The 18,924-nt window shown below is 37.2% G+C and overlaps 1 protein-coding gene across 18 annotated transcripts in view; it reads right to left on the reverse strand.

Annotated features, from left to right (window-relative positions):
• NRXN3 (neurexin 3) overlaps positions 1-18,924 on the reverse strand; it is a 1,534,305-nt gene that overhangs the window by 943,222 nt on the left and 572,159 nt on the right. For 13 of the 18 annotated variants that reach the window (XR_013959175.1, XR_013959176.1, XM_080644114.1 and 10 more), the window contains 2 exons: positions 9,943-10,146; positions 3,663-3,689 (listed from right to left, as the gene is read on the reverse strand). Coding sequence is in view for 16 of the 18 variants with exons in the window: in XM_080644114.1 (XP_080500240.1) it covers positions 3,663-3,689; positions 9,943-10,146 (231 nt within the window). In the remaining 2 variants the exon portion in view is untranslated. The remainder of the gene's footprint in view (positions 1-3,662; positions 3,690-9,942; positions 10,147-18,924) is intronic. The other 5 variants (XM_080644122.1, XM_080644112.1, XM_080644126.1 and 2 more) reach the window with 1 other exon arrangement.

Here is an 18,924-nt window from a genome sequence, read left to right on the forward strand (position 1 = left end):
GATTTGGAATGAATAATAATAAGTATATCATAGATATTGTGGAGAAAGACAACGTATGGGGAAAAAAGAAGGTACAAAAGGGAGAAAAGCAGAGAAGCTGATTAGAAAAGTGTTTCTGCTGCTTGGAAAGCCTTAGTGAGCACATAGCTGGGCCATAGTCACAGATAGGGCCAGCCCAAAAAGTCAACAGAAGAGGCTTTTGTCTCAAGGCCGCTGCCCTCTCTTATGGCCAGTTGCTTATTCTTAATGCTATAACATCATCCTTCTTTCCCATGCTCTTCTCTCCATTAAAAAATACTGGCACACAAACTCTTAAAAACAACCATTTCCATGAACAAACAGCATTTTGCGGCAGATAAACAGGGAAAAACAAATGATGTCATTCAGTGGTTTACCTGACTTTCTGGAGGACAGGCATTCAAAAAAAAAATTACTGGAAAAGTTCATGAACTTATATTCAAACTTGGTTAAAGCTTAATTCAGTATGTCCCTTCCAGGGAAAAAGCAGTTCCACTGTGAAACGTGAGCAATAACACCCTGTGACTTCTATTAAAAGGACAGCTGGAGACAAAGCCGAGGGTAAGAGAAAATCCTCTCCCTCTCAAATTTAGGCTGTGAAGCCATTTATTTCTTGAATGCTCACAATGAAACATGACATAAAAGGAAGGGTCTGCATACCTCTTATAAACAACTTGAGATTCTGTAACAGGTTGAACTATGAATTCTAATGAGTCCATGAGAAGAGAATTAAGAGTTCTAATCACTTGTATCTATTTTCTTTCATAATTTAGTTACATAGTTCTCTCAAATTTTTCCACTCAAGTGCCAATAATGGCAGGGATACACAATAAAAAGAATATCTTAATTTTTACATTTCCTCTTAAAATACAAATTAAATGAGATTCATGTTTATTTGCATTCTTCTGTATACTATGTCTCTTTGGTTTCAATTCAAGTTTTCAGTCCAAATCAACAATTAAAATTGACTTCAAGAACAAGTATCCTTTACTTTGTGACTCTACAGTATGACCCTGGTTATATGTACAGACCTCAACATTAAAGGTCTTAGATTAGTTTAAAGGACTCATGTCTCATTCTGTTTCATTTCTATTCAACCACTCAAACAGTGGACACTATAGATTCATTCCCTGATGCTCTCAGCAACAGTAACTGCCTGAGAATGTTAAAGGTTTATAATGAGAATTCAAAATTGATTTCCAAAGTCCAATCTCGGCTCTTTAACTAAATATTGCATTAACACCAGTTACACTCTTTCTACACTGTCATCAAAGTTGGGAACACATCTTTGCTGACATAGTTCCTCCCACGGCTACTTTTGGTGGCTCTGAATAGAAAATTCAGGTCCAGAAAATCTGCTGGTATTTGTGTTCTAGAGAAGAGTCACTATCTCCCCAGGAGAAAGAACTCTGGAACTCATCTAATGATGATTTCCATGGCTGATTAGATGGAATCTATGGAATGAATTGCAAGATAAAGTGTGGCTAGAGCACAAAACCAAGACCTGCTATCCTGATCAAATAACTCCCTCAGTTGTCTGTTCTGCATATAAGTCTCTGAAGCCAGATGTCAGATTCAACATTGGATGAGTTTATTTTACCTTAATGTTCCCTTCCCAGCTTGTTTCCTTTTGGAAACTAATGCAAAAGGAAAAGAGAAAGCTTGCTGTAGATATACTATCATTTTTAAGAAGCCAGACGCAAATGACTACATATTGTAATATTCCATTTATATGAAGTGTTTAGAAAAGGCAAATTTATAAATACAAAAGCAGTTCTATAATTGTCAAAGGCTAAGGGTAGAAGTAGAGATTAGCTGCAAATTGATGTAAGGGAGATTAGGGGGGAACTATAAAAATGTTCTAAAAATGCTATCGTGGTGATGTTGGACAACTCTATAAAGGTAATAAAATTCATTGAATTATAGGCTTGTAATTGATGAATTTTATGGTATGAAAATCATACCTCAATAAAGCTGCTTTAAGAAAGAAAATTCTCCAGTTAGGCTTTTAATAATCTAAATACCATGAGGAATGTCTGGCTAATTAGAAACATTTTAAAAATAGCAAAAAAAGGACATTGCTTAATTTAACTGAAAGTGACAGCAAAACAAGCATAAAGCATTTTGCTTTAGGAAGTGGTTGCTTACCTAGATTCTTTTTTAGATTTATTTATTTTTGTTAATTTGTATGGAACATTTGCAAAAGAAAAAAAGTGAATATGGATTTATTATTTTGTCTCCTGAAAATACATCTCCCAAGAAAGGTTAAACTACCTAGCACTTGTAAAATATTTCATTTGATGGAATAAACAAGTAAATGAAATATAGAAGTTGAGTTATTTCCTTTCCTGAGTTTTTTCCTACAGAAAGACCCAAGCATAGCAAGAAGCAAACAATGTAGAGATGATACTAAGACTTATGTGTGGTAAATGCTCAACCAATCCAATTTTCTCCTCCTGGGTCCACAAGAAGACTACATTTCCCAGCTTCCTTTGCATTTAGGAAGAAGTCATGTCTGACAAATAAAATAGGTACAGAACTGATATAAGTCATTTCTAGGCAAGGCAACATGACATAGTGCATAACCATCGAAGCTCACTCTTCCCTATGGATGCAACTGGGAAGTAAAGATCTCCAAAGTGGTGGGCCCAGCTCATAAAATAATTACTTCTTTGAAGAAAGCTGACCAGAAGACCTCCCCAATTTGCATTGGACTTTGCCTGGATAACAAATAAGCTTTCTTTTGTTGAACCATTGAATTTTGGGATGTTTGTTACAGCTACAGCTCATTACCCTAATTACTCTAGTTAGAAAGTTATTTAAGTACTGTAACTAATATAATATGTTATAGGACTCGAAGCATATTCATTTCTTCCTTTTATCATTTAGGCCTATCCTTTCCCTTGTACTCATCTTTCTTTTTCTCTTTCTATTTCCCTACCTCATTGACTCCAGTTATTGTTCATTTCTAGGCAGAGGGAGAAATGCATGAGCAGTATTCAGCCTTCACCATATCATGACTCTTGTTCAAGAACTGAACTGTTTGAATGGGATAAAGTAAAAATAATAGGCTGCAATTCTTCATTCTGAAGAGCCAGAATGTGTCTCAAGTCTTCAGTTGCATTATCACCCAGAACTATGTTTTGCCCATCCTCCTGTAGAGCAGTCACAAAACCTAAACTAAAATGAACAAACAAACAAAAACCCTACAGTGATACATTCCAGAAAAGAAATGTCAGAGTTGGCAGTCACCTTCTGGGTCATGAACTTTGCTTTTATTTTCTGAAGCTTTTTGTAGTGGACAAGTGCATTCTGGTTGCTCTAAGACTTTTTGTACCCCCCTCCGCCCCCCAGGGTTTTTTCTCCCTGAACAACAAATTACCATTTCAATTCATTTTCAGGTTGTTTCATTATCAGGTGCCCTTTCCTCCTTTTCTGCATATAGAGCAAATGCAAGGAAAGAAGACAGGACCTGACCCAATTCAGAAACCACACCCCCGGCCCTTGCCATCATCCCAGTTCCCCCCATTCCATAGGAAAAAAAATAATTCAAATCAAAAACAGCTCATAAAACAGTAAACAAAATAAAGTCAGTTTTTCTTTGCGTTTTTAAAGAACAAAATGAAACTTGAGGGAAAACTTACTGGAGTTACAGTTTATCCTGATACAGTCTAGATGGGGAAAAATAAATGAAAGATGAAATTGCATCCTTCAAGGTAACAGCTGCAGACATCCAAAAACAATCAGTCCACCCTTCCGGGGACAGACACACGCAAGAAATGTGGCCATTTTATATAAATACAGTATGCACAAGTTTAAGGGTGGGTGTATATGTACAGTATATTATTTAGTAAAGTTGGATACATATATATATACACACACACACATATATATATACACATATGTATAGAGATATATACTGGTATACATATATATCCACAATAGACATTGAGTATGCGTTTCCCCCCAATCATATTCATTTAAGATAAAGTATTTTAAACCTGGACTTCGAAATATTAATTTTGTTAAACTTGGAAAATTACTCAAAAATTTCCCCACCAAATGCAGGTTATATGCTATGTCCATCTACAATTGATTTTTTAAAAATTTATCTAAAAAGTAGCATCAACACAATTTTTGTATTAGTATTCCAAAGATATATTGCCAATCTGACACTTTGTATCATTTTAAAAAATCAGTCCATGAAGTTTCTCAGTGCAGTATTTAACCCTTTCTCTTTTTCTAAAAGCAAACTCCCTCCACCCTCTCCTTAGGTCAGGCCCCGAACGCTACAAAAATTTGCAAAGGCAGACTTGCCATTATCCTTAGAGTTAAGGAAAGGGTTAACACCACCTGGTCATTTCCTGTCATAAAATGGCCACTTGCAAACAGCTAACCGCACAAACACCCATCCCAGATTTTAGAGAGGTGGGTTGGGTGTAGGGGAAAAGGAGCTAAATGATGTTATCGCAATTGACTGCTCTGGTTTCAAAGGCTCCCAGACCAACCCACTCATGAAGCCTATCTCTGTCTTCCTGCTCGAATGCTCAGACTGAATCAAGTGCCTACAGCATTCAAGGAGAAGGCAAGACAGGTACATGGGGAGGAGGCCTTGGATACCTTTGACATCCTACCTATTTCACTCTGTGATGCTGCATCTTAAGGAGAGAAAAGTCTTTGCTTTTATTTTTATTTATTTAATGGGCAATTGAGTGGGAAAAGGAGTGGCTAATTTTGCATTGCTGGTAACCAGACAAGGTCTTCCATGCCAGAGTTCAGAGTATCTATCCTTTTATTAATATATATGTTTAGAGTCATGGACTCACAGCATCAGAGGTCCTGAGTGGAGTCAATGGATATTAGCAGGGGACCGGGCAGGAAGGTTTCAGGAATATCTCAGGTTAATTGTTACCAAGCTGCCCAGCTGAAACTAAGTTTGGTTTATGATAGTGGAATTCCAATAATAATTTGTTTAAAATCAGATATTTAAAAGTAGAAGTAACATGACAAAGAAAAGGAAGAAAGTTAAAGGGAAAACTACAGTTAGAAACTGTGTTCTTCTCCTGCCAAAGGTTGACCCAATAATTATAGAGGACTTGTTGAGGATGATGCCACCATGTGAATTTCTCAAACCATTTTAAGAGAGCAAGTTAAAAAGAAGCCAGTGGCAAAGGATGGGGAAAAATGAAACTGTGTGAAATCCAAACAGGAGCAATTTCTAACATCCAATCATTCTGAAGAGGGAAGCTGGAAGTTTATTTGTTTGTCAGAACATCTGTTGAGAAAAATCTGGGTTTGGTTTCGTGCGGTTAGGTTTGTCATGTGTCGTCAACCGCAACAGAAAAGTGGGAGCAAACAGCCCTGGAGCAACTGGTACGATCACCAGGCAGAGGAGGCCATGCCCCTGGTGAAGAGTGGGAAGGGAGAGGGCAGGTAGGGAGGAAAGGGTGGGGTTTCAGCTACTGGTTGCTCTGACCATCACCCAAAGCCAGAAATGTCCCTTCTTGATGTATTAAGGGAAGAGAGGAAACAGGTGTATGGGCATGCTAAAGAGAGAGGAAAGAGAGAGAGTGGGCTTAAACAACAAACCCAAAAATTGTAAACAAGGAGTGGTTTTCTCCTTTGGTTTCTGTGTAGCTGAGCATTTTATTCTTAGACTACCTGGTCTAGAGAGGGAAGTTGGGTTGGGGTCATCCTTCTAGGTTCACCCAAATGGTTCCCTGTACTGAACGGTGTCTTTAAACCAATGTGAGGACTTGGAGCTTTCAAGATGGCAGAAAATTGGTTATTTTAAGTTGGGAAGTGAAGAATTATTTTGTTACTTTACTTAAAGAAAAAGCGGTTGAGTAGAAAAAGCTATCACAGTCCCTTGTTCATAGACTCTGAGGTGGTGGTCTTAAAAGCAAGGATGTATTTTTAATGAAAAATGAATTTGGAACATTCTCTTGGGAAGGCAATTTTCTCTAGATCTTTCTTCAGTAGCAAAATTCTCTCTCTAACTTAGCCTTGGCATGGTATTTGAGTAGTGTGTGTGTGTGTGTGTTGCTCATTTTGTTTAATTTAGTTTTTCATTTTATTTTAGTAAACGAGGAGAAATAATCATTTTCTATATTGAAAAGTTTTGGTCGAGCATGGAAGAGATGAATGTTCCTAGGAGTTGTATGTCTTCGATGATGCATATAGAAAACTGTAGTCAGCAAGTCCAGTTTCCAGATAGAGAACATCTGGAGAATTTGAATGCAATTAACCAAACCGCATCAAATTCCCTAAGAGCCTCCACTACTGAAAAAGTATTCCCAGCACTCTGCTGAGGATTCCAAAGGGCCACAAAAGAGGCTGCACCAATATTGGCTGGTTTTTTGTTTGTTTGTTTGTTTGTTTGTTTTTGTTTGTCTCAATTTAAGCCAGCTACTAGGAAATAATGAGAGCCCTGTATGCATTTTTAAAGGGTGGCCATCATAAAAAGCCATTAGATGCCATTAAGACTGTCCTATCATTGATCCACAGTATTGATCTGTTGAGGTAACAGAAAACCCATGCTGGTCTAGCAGTGTAGAAACACAGGTTCTAATCCCAGGTCTGCTACCAATGTTTGATGTGATCTTTGAAAAGTTATATCTTTATTTGTCTCACATTTATAAAACTAAGCACAAAAATGCTATCTTGATTTATCTCACAAAGTTACTGTGAAATTAAAATACGACAAGGTTTTCCCAGCCAGAATGGATTATTGGTTGAGCTTCAACCCATGAACCAGAAGGTCAAGGTTCAATTTCTGGTCAGGGCACATGCCTGGGTTTTAGGCTCGATCACCAGTAGGGGGCATGCAAGAGGCAGCTGATCAATGATTCTCTCTCACCATTGATGTTTCTATCTCTCCTTCTCCCTTCCTCTTTCTGAAATCAATAAAAATAATTTAAAAAGTTAAAACATTACAACGTTTTTTAGAATATTGAAATATACTATAATAATAAAATAGTTTTAATATATATTTTAGTTTTTAGTTTTAAGGTATCAAGATATGATTGATCAATAGCTAACAACTTTTAAAAATATACTGAGTGTTGTAGGACACGTCTCATGGCTACTACTACCACACCTGCCTAGCTTTAGAAAATAAGGCCCTTAGAAAAGTCTTGTCACCTTGACATTAGGAAATATATTCCATAAGAGATATACTAGGCTTTTATGTCATGAGCTTAGATGTGTGGACAATTTTAAATAAATTGCAATATCACTTGCATCTGTGCTCAAACAGAGCCATACTTTAAATGGAGTGAGGGAAGGAAGCAATCATTTGCAGTTCTTGGGGAACGATTGAGGGTGCAAACTTTGCTTGAAGTTGTATTCTATAACCAAGAAAAGGGCAATATAAGTTCATGATAAAGATAACATCTCTGAAGGGGGATATTTTTGGGAGGGGGTAGAAGGAGAACCTTCAAACCAAGCATGATATGAAGAGTTGTCTGTAGACAAATTCAAGAAATGTAAGGTCAGTTTTTTTGGTTAGGTTTGAAAGAAAGTTAAATAAATGCAAACCAGCCCTTCAGAGAAGAAAGCAGTTGCCATTGCTTTAGGAGAAGCACAGTGCTCTCTAGGGAGGGGCTGACTCTCTTTTGAATACTAGGTCTCAACTTAGAGGGAGCTGGACTTGACCCTGTGCCTAAAGGAGCCAAGAGGCAAGAGCAAAGTCTGTCCAAAAAGCACATCTCCCAGATTTTAGTGAGAGTTTAAAATAGAAAAATAATGCTTCTAGGAATACACATGGGCTCTATGACTAAGTGTGTGTGTGTGTGTGTGTGTGTGTGTGTGTGTGTGTGTGTGTGTGTAAGAGAGAAAAAGAATCTGTCCATCTCCTTCCTCATCCCCTTTTATCTACACCCACCTCCCACTTTTCAATGTAATGCATGAGACCCATCATAGTTGGGTCAAAACAACATTTAAAAAGAAAAAAAAATTGTCGGTTTAAAGGCCATGTGCATTTCCCCAGAATCTCACAAGGCTGAATCATTCTTATATCTATGGCTCTCTCTTATTTGAAATAAGTGCAGAGTTAAAATGTTGTTCATTGTGTTTTTCTATGAGCTATTTGAAGGTTATATTTGGTTTATTTTTATTTTTTTAGTTTGTGTGGTTTTGTTAGTTGTTAATTTCTTTTGCTGTTTTTCAGAGTAAACAATCTGTAATGGTTGTTGGTTTTAGGTAATACACTCTGCTGGTTTGCAGAAGGTGGGGAGGATGGGAAAGGAGGATGAGAGGGACAGGGGTATGCCAGCCCCTGCAGGCTGCTCAGTACGCTCTGTTCTCAAGGCTGTTTGCTATGCGGGCCGCAGGCTTTGGGCCTTTGAAGGGTTGAATACCATCTTTTGATTTACCATGGCTGATGGTGGGGAGGATTGGAAACTCAAGAACACAACCAAGATCCAGCAAAAGAGGAAAACAAAATAACCAAACACACATGGACACAGACAAAAGAAAAACCAAGAGACACACTGAAATCAAATGAGGTTGGACAAGGAAAAAAGGCATAGTGTTGTAAAAGCTGCACATTGGAAGAAATAAAAAGACATAACTAAACAAGCCACTGCTCAAAACAGTCGTCTGTGTCCTAGAGGTTTTTTGATTGTAGCATAGGTATCTTCCGAGTGTGGCCAGTTGACCTGATTGGTATAAATTCAAAAACCCCTTTTCACCAGGCATCTAAGGTTTTACACGGTCTTGCATCAGATACATTCGTCTAACATGTCTTCTCCATGCCTCTGACAAGCCATTCTGCTGAAGTCTTTTTAAAGGAGCTCTGGACGCAAACATATTCTACATACCCAAACAATCCAGACTCAGAAGGTCTGGGCTCACCTCTATCACTAATCCTGTCAACAGGGCATGGACTTTCTACTGAGTAGAATCAGCAGTAATAAAGGGTTGATTTTTTTTTCTTCAAAAATCCAGAGGTCCCATTCTCCATAGAAGGTAAGTCAAAAAGATAGAATCAGGAGAGAAAGTGAGGCCATAGCAGGGGAATCTCAAAAATATCTATTAGTAATTGCAGTAGAAGAACAGATCATCTCCAAATAAAACTATAAATTTGATATTATCATAATTTTTCAGTATTAAGAAAAAATGGGTATGTATTATCTGAGGAGATCAGAGTAGTTGGTGAGTAACAGTGTAAGGCAGCACTCTATAAAAATGACTGCTGAATGTTGGATTAGAATGTCTGGAAGGAAGACAGGGATACATATCAGAAGCCACATTCTCCTTCCACATGTCAGGGACTCCAAACATATGGAATTATTTCTCCAACAGGACAATGGAAAGAACTTGACTTGAGCTCTCCACTAGGAGAAAGTATAAGGTGATACTAGTGTTATCACGGCCACTAGAATTCTCCATCTGAATAGTCACTCTGGAGGTAGAAATGATGCATTTATCATCCTATGCACATAGCTTAGTTCTCTCCAACCCACACTCCCATTTTGCCTCCATTTCCTGTCCTATCCCTGCCCTCAGCTTTGACTGTTTTGAGTGGTGACCAAGGAGTTGAACTTAATGAGAATGTGATTGATCAAAAGATGGACCAAAGTAGCGTGTTTTACACAAAGCTAAACAGTTCCATAAAATCAAGAAAGGAAACTTAGAAAACAAATAATCTAGTAAAACAAAAAAGAAAAAAAGAAAGAAAAAAGAAAAGAAAAAGAAAAAAATCCACCACTATTTTCAGAAACCAGAAATTGACATCAAAACCTCATGCAGAAACAAGGAAAAGGTGTTTGTTGCTGTTGGATTTTACCCTTGGTCTATTAAACAAGAAGTGAGCAGCTAACTTTCAAGAAACAAACAAAGAATTCAATCAAATCAATGAAAATCAGAAAAGAAAGGGAAGACAAGCCCAAACAGAGTGGCAGAGGGTACTTCATACGATACCTAAGTTAACCATGAGCTTGACGCGTCCCCCATCCAGCTCCAAACGCAGGGTGTCGGCGGAGTCCCTGGAGGTAGTGGCCACCAGCAGCCCATAAGCGCGCTGGGACATGAAGCGGAAGGACACGTCCTCGGCCTCAGTGTGCATGACCATGGGCATGATGATCTTCATGTACATGCTGCCATCGTAGCTCAAGATGGAAGCCTCTGCAAAGAAGAAGGAAGAGATCGTTAGGATGAAAATGTGAGTTTCCCCTTGTTTCCAGCATAAGCAGAGCAGGATGGAGTGGACAGCAAATCTGTAGACAGGTTGCTAGACCTCCATTGCCACTTTTAAGCTACGTGACCTTCAGTAGACCACTTAAACTCTGAGGTTCTATGACCTCATTTGGAAAAGGCTTGATGGCACTGGTCCCTGCCCTACTAAGCTCACAGATTTGTCACGGGTACTAAATGAAATAATGGATCTGAAGGCATTTTGCAAAAGTGAAAGTGCCCCCACAAATAGTAGCAAGTATAGTTCTGTATGCTGTAGATAAAATAAAGTACATAAAACAAAACTTAGACCCCTGTAAGTATTTAATGTGGAATAAGAGGAGAGCAGTTGTTTATAACCACCACAGCAAACAGATAATTTACTGGAGAACTTCTAGAAGAAGGAAAGAGAGGGAACACAGCCTGGCCCCCTAACATCCCTAGTGGCTAGACAGTGTAAGAATATGCTTCCATCTCAATAAATTAATGAAAAGAAAAAATTTGCTTGGTCCATTCAAAGAAAATTGATAAAGTTGAACTAATGACACCCTTGAAAACCAGTCACTTTACTGTTATTCAAATAGCACTTCTTAATGAAGAAACAAACTCACTTTTATTAGATACCTTCTGCAATCCAAACACTTTGGCTACAAGCTCCCTTCACTGCCCCCCAATATGTTATATCAAATAATGCTACAATGTTGATCTATTATTCCTACTTTCAAACAGGATAGCAAGGCTCTTAGAGGGGAAGGTTATCATCTCCAAGTCACACAGCCTGGTTTTAACCCAGTAGATCCAATTACCAAAGCCAGGGTCTGTTCTGCAACAGCATGGTGCTCATTCATTTTTTTAATCATTCATTTAGCAAACATTCTTAGATAACAAAGGAAGAGACTATTATTCACTTTCCTATGAAGCCAGTCTGTCACTAGGCTCAGGATCAGGCATTGAATAAGTCTTTATTAAACATTTGCTGCTGCCAAATAGTTGCTACTTACCTACAAGTACAAAAAGGTAACAAAGTCCCTGTTCTGAAGAGAGATGTGGCAGACACAGATAACTGTGCTAGAATATAAAAATTGTTAAATGACATGGGAAAGATATATCAATGACAGTGGCATTTAGGAGAGAGACTGTGGCATGCAGGTAAGGAGAGCAGATGGGGAGAGTCTGAGCTGGTCCTGGTAGATGGAAAGAAGCGATGGCATTAGGTTTAATAGGTAGATAAAATAGCACCTCTATACACATAAAAGACAGGAGGATGCTCAGATAATAATTTATTCAATTTAACAGAAGCATCCAGCATATTTTGATAAGTAATTTTAAGGGTAGTTTGAGATTGGAATAATATCAATGGACTTTGGTAGATACTGGAAATTAAATGAATGGTTTTATATTATAAGCTACTACAATGTGTTCATTTGTATACCAGGCACTCTTCTAGGTGTTGAGGACGTAAAAGAGAACAAAAGAGACCAACATCTTCTGCCCTCATGCATAAGTGGAATCAAAACAGGCAGATTACATAGAAGGTTCTCAAAATAGTATGTGTTATCACCATACCCCCACCTTATTTACATAACACACAAAAGTCCATGAAAGGCAAAATAAATGCACCTGGTCATTCCTGGGAGGCAGTCATCACTCCATTAATACCCACAATGTGCAAACAGCTGTACATTACAATTTGAAAACTCTAAGGAGATCACAGATAAAGGTGTGACAGTTGTAGACACCATCACAATAAAAGAATTTATGATGAAGCTCTGTTCTTAGATGAGAAGCATAACCTAATTTAGCACATGCTCCAGATTTGAAAAAACAAAACAAAAACTGTCATTTTCTGAAAGAGCAGAATCACAAGATCAATAATGATAGCTAAAATTTATTGAGCACTAACTGTTTACCTTGTGCTGTCTAGGACTTACATGCATTAAGAAGACAATTACTCCTCACAGGAGCACTGTGAAGAAGACAATATTACTTCTGTGTTTTATAGATGCCAGGTCATATAGCTAACCAATGGCAGAGTTGGGAATTGAACACAGGCAGTCTGATTCTCATGGCTGTGTACTTAACCTTTCTACCAACTTGTCGGAGAGCTATGCTAGGAGCACATCATATTTCCTAAGGACCCAAAGCCCATCTTTAGTACTTTATGGTAGAGTGTGGAGTCCTTGTGTGTATATATATGTCTGTGTTTGTGTGCATGCATACACACACATACATACATAGATACCATTATGTAAAGTTTTATATTATTTATGAACACATAATTATATGCACACAGATAATACATACATTTCTAAATAATATATGGTTATACAGGGTGTACCAAAAATGTATATATGCATTAACATCTGATAGTTCAATTTTGAAAATGAAATGTGTTTTAATAAATACTGCCTTTATAATTAATCAAAGTGTGTGAGAACCCCTGTATATAAATATGCACAGTGCTCTGTCTATTTATATAATTATGAGTACTACTAATCATTACTAGGTGTCATCTACTGTACAGACCTATAGATTATGGACACTCCTTTTTAAGAGTTATTAGGGTATTTATTGAGCCATGAAATGCTTATTGCAATGCCTTCAACTTAAATACATTCCAAAATTAATGGCCACTTGTATCCCTATGGATATGTGTAGAAATGTCTATAAATGAATGCATCCTTCTATGAGTGTTAATATTCTCTATTTGGTGAGTCATTACTCTTTTATTTCCTATCATTCTTTAAGCCAAGTTTCCTTAATTATTTTAACATTTATAATATATTTTGTGCAGTCTTTGTATGCTAAGTCTAACATCTTGGCTCCCTTAAAGGCAGTTTCTATTGCTATATTTTTTTTCCTATAAATAGGTCACATTTTCCTGTTTCTTTACAAGTCTCACAATTTTTGTTGAAAACTTGACATTTTAGATAATGTATTATAGCAAGTCTGAGTACTGTTCCCCACCATCACCACCACTGCCACCAGTTTCTGAAATCAGTCACACACATACTCTATGTATCTTGCCCCCAATAAAATACCTGGACTCTGGATTTAGGGTACTTCCTGGTTGGCAACACTTTGCATGTGCTATCACATGACATCGCTAGATAAATTAAGTACATCCTGTTGAACTCAACTGGGAGAGAAGAGGACTTTTGTAAACTTGTGCCTGGTTCCTTCCAAACTTCGCTCCATGAACCTTTCCTATTGCTGCCCTTACTCTGTAACTTTTGCTGTAATAAACCATAACCATGAATATAAAAGTTTCTGGGTTCTATGAATCCTTCCAGAGAATTATCCAGATGGAGGATAGTTCTGGAGATCTCCGACACAGGTATATGCTGTTCTATATTTATAATGTCTACAACCATCATGTATTTGTTGTACATTTAAATATGGCCATTGTTCTAACCAAGCTTTTCATCATAGTTTCTCCATTTCTGAGTAATTATTTCATTTTTTAAATGCTTGTGTTTTATAATAATACCTTTGTGAAAAAAACTCATTAGTGTTTTTTACCAAAATTTGTTTATGGTTGTGAATGTTTGTGGTCTTTATATTTAGATTATGTCATAGTTTCATATAATTCTCAAGTCACACTTTATTTTATGCAGAATTTTACAGACATTGTTTTCTTATACTTGAGACTGTATAATGCCAGTATTCTCTCATAGGTGAAATAGTTTACTCAACACTGAGATATATATCGATTATGTCACTGAACTTAAAGGAATGAAATAATATTGTTCAGGCATATAGAAATGGTGAAATATGAGAAGATAATGAGGAAATGAAGAGCTCAGTCAAGATTGTCTATGACCTTCCTTTAGCTACCAGAACTGTGTTCTCATTTCTGAAACTTCGCTAAATGTCCTATATCAGAAGTCACCCCACCTGGTTAGAGTGCATCCAAAGGCAATGGAGAGAGATACATTCAGACTTCTGATCCACTTAACCCAGCTAAATTACCTTTTGATTGTCAGTCTTACTGTCAGTTTCTGTTACATGAATTTTCCTCATGTAACCATTTGCACTACTCTTTATTCAAAGGTGAGACCAGATAAGAACATATATTAAGTCTATTTAGTTCCCTCCATAAAATATTAGGAATAATTCTCAGTATTTTTGTCAACTAGACAATATTATATCTGAAAAGCATAGGCAGAGTTGGCAGCCTGACTATGTTTGGCCATTCATCTTGGCTTTGCCTCAGAATCATGTGTCTTGCTCCTATGTCTGAGATTTATGATATTGAGTTGTGCCTCTTTTCTTTCTTAAAGCTAGTGATTAGTTGGCTGGTATAGTTTATTTTTTTGGTTGTTAAACTTTAAAAAGACAGTTTCTGGCAGGTAACATTTACCTACATCTTCCCACTGCTTACCATAATCAAATGATTACATCTAACACCAAAGAAACAGAAAATAATCAACACTTAATAGTTTTTTATTCTTAGGATAAGCATATATTGTATTAGATGTGATGAAATCCTAATCAAGAAGAGAAGTAAAACTATAGGGAAAATGGACTGTAGGCAGTGAATGGTACAAAGATTTTTCTTGTCTACACATAACAGAAAGTGACATTATTTACATCTACTATAGCCTTAAAGGATAAAGCCAGATTGGTAGAGAATAATAGGACAAAGGTAAACAAAAGTACTAGACAGCACAATTGATGTGCTTTTGCTAACAAATGCAAAGGATCCATTGACATCCATACAGTACTATGAGCAATTAGCAATGTGCTTTCATGCAGTAGACTTTGCCAGCTCTTATTCTGCACTGAGTATACCAAACAGACTTTCCAGCACTATACTCCCATCAGTGCATGAGCCATCTCCTATGGAGAGAAGATACTCTTCATGTTCAACCTTGTAAGCAAAGTATCACTAAATAATCACATCTCTCATCCCCTTCTCTTTTTGTACCTTCAAGACATCCTCCTGCTCACTCATGCAGCTATTGGCCTCATCCATTCCTTAAGTGTGTTTTATTCTGACAAAGCTTCCAAAAAACACAGGTTGCTTCCTCTCCCAAACTGGGCTGATCTTAAATAGTGTGCAAATCTATGTAGGAATGTCTGCCAGGTTCTAAATCTGTATTTTATAACAGCAAGAGCAACATAAATCTCTAGTTACAAACAGACCCAACAGTAGCCAACAGTTCCAGAGAATCAACAAAATTGATGTGATGTCTTCCCTCCCATGGACAAGGCCAAGAATAACTAACTTTTCATTGTCTCAAATAATGTTGTCATTACCTAAAGTCATACTTGCTTCTCATTCCCCAACAACCAGGCCACTCTAAAATCATTATGAAATTTTTTATTGACATATCTTACTTTAAGAAAAGCACATATGTACTTTCAGATACCAGGGTTACAGGAACCCTGGTTTATAAAATGTATAATTTTATGAAATTTTAAAACACAACATTTATAAGAAACAGTGGTGGGTCCCTGAGAATGTCTCTGGCCCTTTCAGTCAATTCAAGAAAGATGTATAGTGCAGAGCTGTCACGACACAAACGTGTCAGCCTCCCATTCAGAATCATTGCTCAGTGTGCTTTCTGCCACTGTAAGTATATAAGCATGGAGTTAGAAGATTTGATGGAACCTTAGACCTGCAAGTTATTTAACTGTGAAACATTCTAGGACCTCAGTTTCCCCTTCAATAGCATGTGTAATAATAAAACTGCATCAATCACAATATTAATGGGAAATAGATGACCCACTCAAATTCTGCCATTTGGTGAAGTTTTAATAAAGGTAAGATTACAAAGGTATAGGTAAGGGATAGTGAAGCCTCAATGAGTAATGTAGTGTTCAGAACTGTTAAGAAAAGACCACTATCACTAGCCCTGATGGAGCAAGGGAAAGGCCAACCAATTGCCAGAACCATGAGGAAGAGAGAGAGAGAGAAAGAGAGCGAGCTATGTATGTCTCACAAGAGCTTGGCCTTAGGTCAAGTGGCACAGCCAGTAGTAACCATTACAGGGAGAGAGGTAGGAAATTACATATCCAACCTTCCATCTCTTCTCCCCTGGGTGCTTCCCAATGAGCAAACTCAACTGAAATACAGAGGACAACGGAACATGTTAATGCAATCCATATAGGATAACCTTCCAGGGAGAAAAGCTAAATAGAGAAGGGTATAGAAGGGTGGAGAATGAATCCAAAGTTGTGATAGATAGATAAAAGATAGATAGATAGATGATAGATAGATAGATAGATAGATAGATAGATAGATAGATAGATGATAGATAGGTATCCATCATAAGGGAAAACCCTGAAACATGAATATAAAAATATCCAAATGTCTGATATCACTGCATGCTCTATAAATGCTTTGTGTGTTTTAATTTTTCTGATGTCTAAAGATGGTCCATAATTTCCATGTGAGCCTACTTCCATATTAGAGGTAGTATTGGTCAATAGAAAGAGCTGAGGTGTCAGGAGGCCCATATTTATGCCTAGTATCACCTCTTATGGAATGCAACCCTGGGGAAGCCACATATTCTCCAACCTCTGTACTTTTGAATAATATTTTTAAAAATCATATAAGAAAAAAAGGTTTGAAAGAATTCTGAAAACTGTAAAGTAAAATGTAATTGTGATGAGTTAATTACAGTGCTTTGTTAGTCTTCCTCTTCACTATAAAGTCCTGTTTGATTAGGTAGATACATTAGATGGAAATTCTGCTTTATTCTGTTCTCACATTCCCTACACAATGCATCTACTCTCCCAATCATGGTAAAGATTGCACTTGAGAACCCTAGAGTGAGAGCTTTTATATTTACCTTTGATGGCAAGCATGGCTCATAACAGTCATGGGCAGACTATATTCAGTGATTGAACCTAATATCCTGGTCCAGCTACACTATTCATCCTGAAAGATAGACAGACCTCAGTAGACTTTCTTTTCTGCCCACAGGTTGCTGTCATAGTCTTCTTGACAGTATTCCAGAGAATATATTGATCTCTCATGGTCACTGACGATATCTGGACACTACAATTTGAATAAATGTTTTACTTCTGAACCATCAACAGGATTGACTGATTGCAGGTAAGGATCTATAGTAAATGGATTTGTATACCTATTACCTTTGGTTTTTTTAGAATATAGTTACACAATAACATTGAACTGATATAGTGAAGTGATTAATGGGCAACTAAATGTCTGTCCTTGTTGTGTTTCCCAGGCTAATTTTTGGTATTTGGATTCCCAAATGACTGGGTTAAAGGCTCAGAGAACTGTTCGGCACACAGCTGTGCTCACTGGAATGGTATTACTTCAGTAGTGTCTAAGAACAGACCACAGAAACAAGTCTTCTAGGACAGCAGTTGACACATCCCATCTGTCAACTGCTCCACAATGTACCAACTCACCAAATCTCAGTTGTTTACATATTTTTTACAAGAAGAGACCTGGTCATTATTTCAACATGAACCAAAATCAAGTTTTCTAGGAATATAAAATAAACTTTCTAGAATAATCAACCAATGAAGAAATTTCCAAAAGTTTGATTAACTTATTAGTGTAGAATCATTCTTTTGTCACTTTATTAGAAAAGAAATAGCATAGAAGTTATGAGATTACTACCTCTGAGTTGCATGGAAATTTAGAGTTAGAAACATAAAATTTACTTGCATTCAAACCTTTTATTTGATAACTGAGGAAACTGAGTTAATATTTAAAGGCCTTGACATTTTTCTTATGGAGATATTAAAGATCTCTCCTTTTTTTTTCTGATTGGGATCCTGCTTCCAAAATCAAGTTGTACAAAATCAGCAATGTTCTGAAACATATGACTCAATAAATCCACACACTCAAGCATATTATATATAACTAGAGGCCTGGTGCATGAAATTTATGCACGGGGTAGGAAGGGGGCAGGGTGGTCCCTCAGCCCAGTCTGCACCCTCTCAAAATTCGAGACCCCTCAGGGGATGTCTGACTGGCGGTTTAGGCCCAATCTTTGTGGGCCTAAACCGGCAGTCGGACATCCCTCTTGCAATCCAGGACCACTGGCTCTTAACCACTCGCCAGCCTGTCTGCTTGCCCGCCTGACCACCCCTAACCACTCACCTGCCTCGCCCCCGCCACCATGACTTTGTCTGGAAGGACATCCAGAATGACGTCCAGAAGGTTGTTTGGGTGTCCAGTCTAATTAGCATTTTAGGCTTTTATTATTATAGATACCCAAAGATCTATTGACCTGATTTAAAATATTGTTGATGCATACGTAAGTTATATACAGAGGTGGACAACAGTTGTGAGTATGCAAATCAGAATTTATTCTTGTATTATTAATTATTGTATTATTTGTATTATTATTATTATGCTTATGATTTATCTTTTAGGTAATGATGGCTGGTAACTTATCCTGCTTTTGTCCACCCCAATATATAAGATATATATAACATATAATATATGTGTGTATATATATATATTCTTTTCCAACACCACTTAAGCAGAGTTAGCTATAGAAAGGAATACAGGAGAATTGTGATAGTGCCAGACATTGCATCCAATTGGCACAAGATATTAATTAAAAAACATCTCTTTTATTGGATGTAACAAAGAGCAAAAAGATAATTAATAGAGGGAAATCTTATACTAGTAAGTCTACATTTGTGCATAGTAGAATCTAGAGTCACTGGGTTAACAAACTAGCCCTGGAATTGAATTTCATATATGTTTTGCAAAAACATGTGATTAGAATGAAT

Source organism: Plecotus auritus (assembly GCF_963455305.1).
Source record: "Plecotus auritus genome assembly, chromosome: 1".
Lineage (NCBI taxonomy): Eukaryota > Metazoa > Chordata > Mammalia > Chiroptera > Vespertilionidae > Plecotus > Plecotus auritus.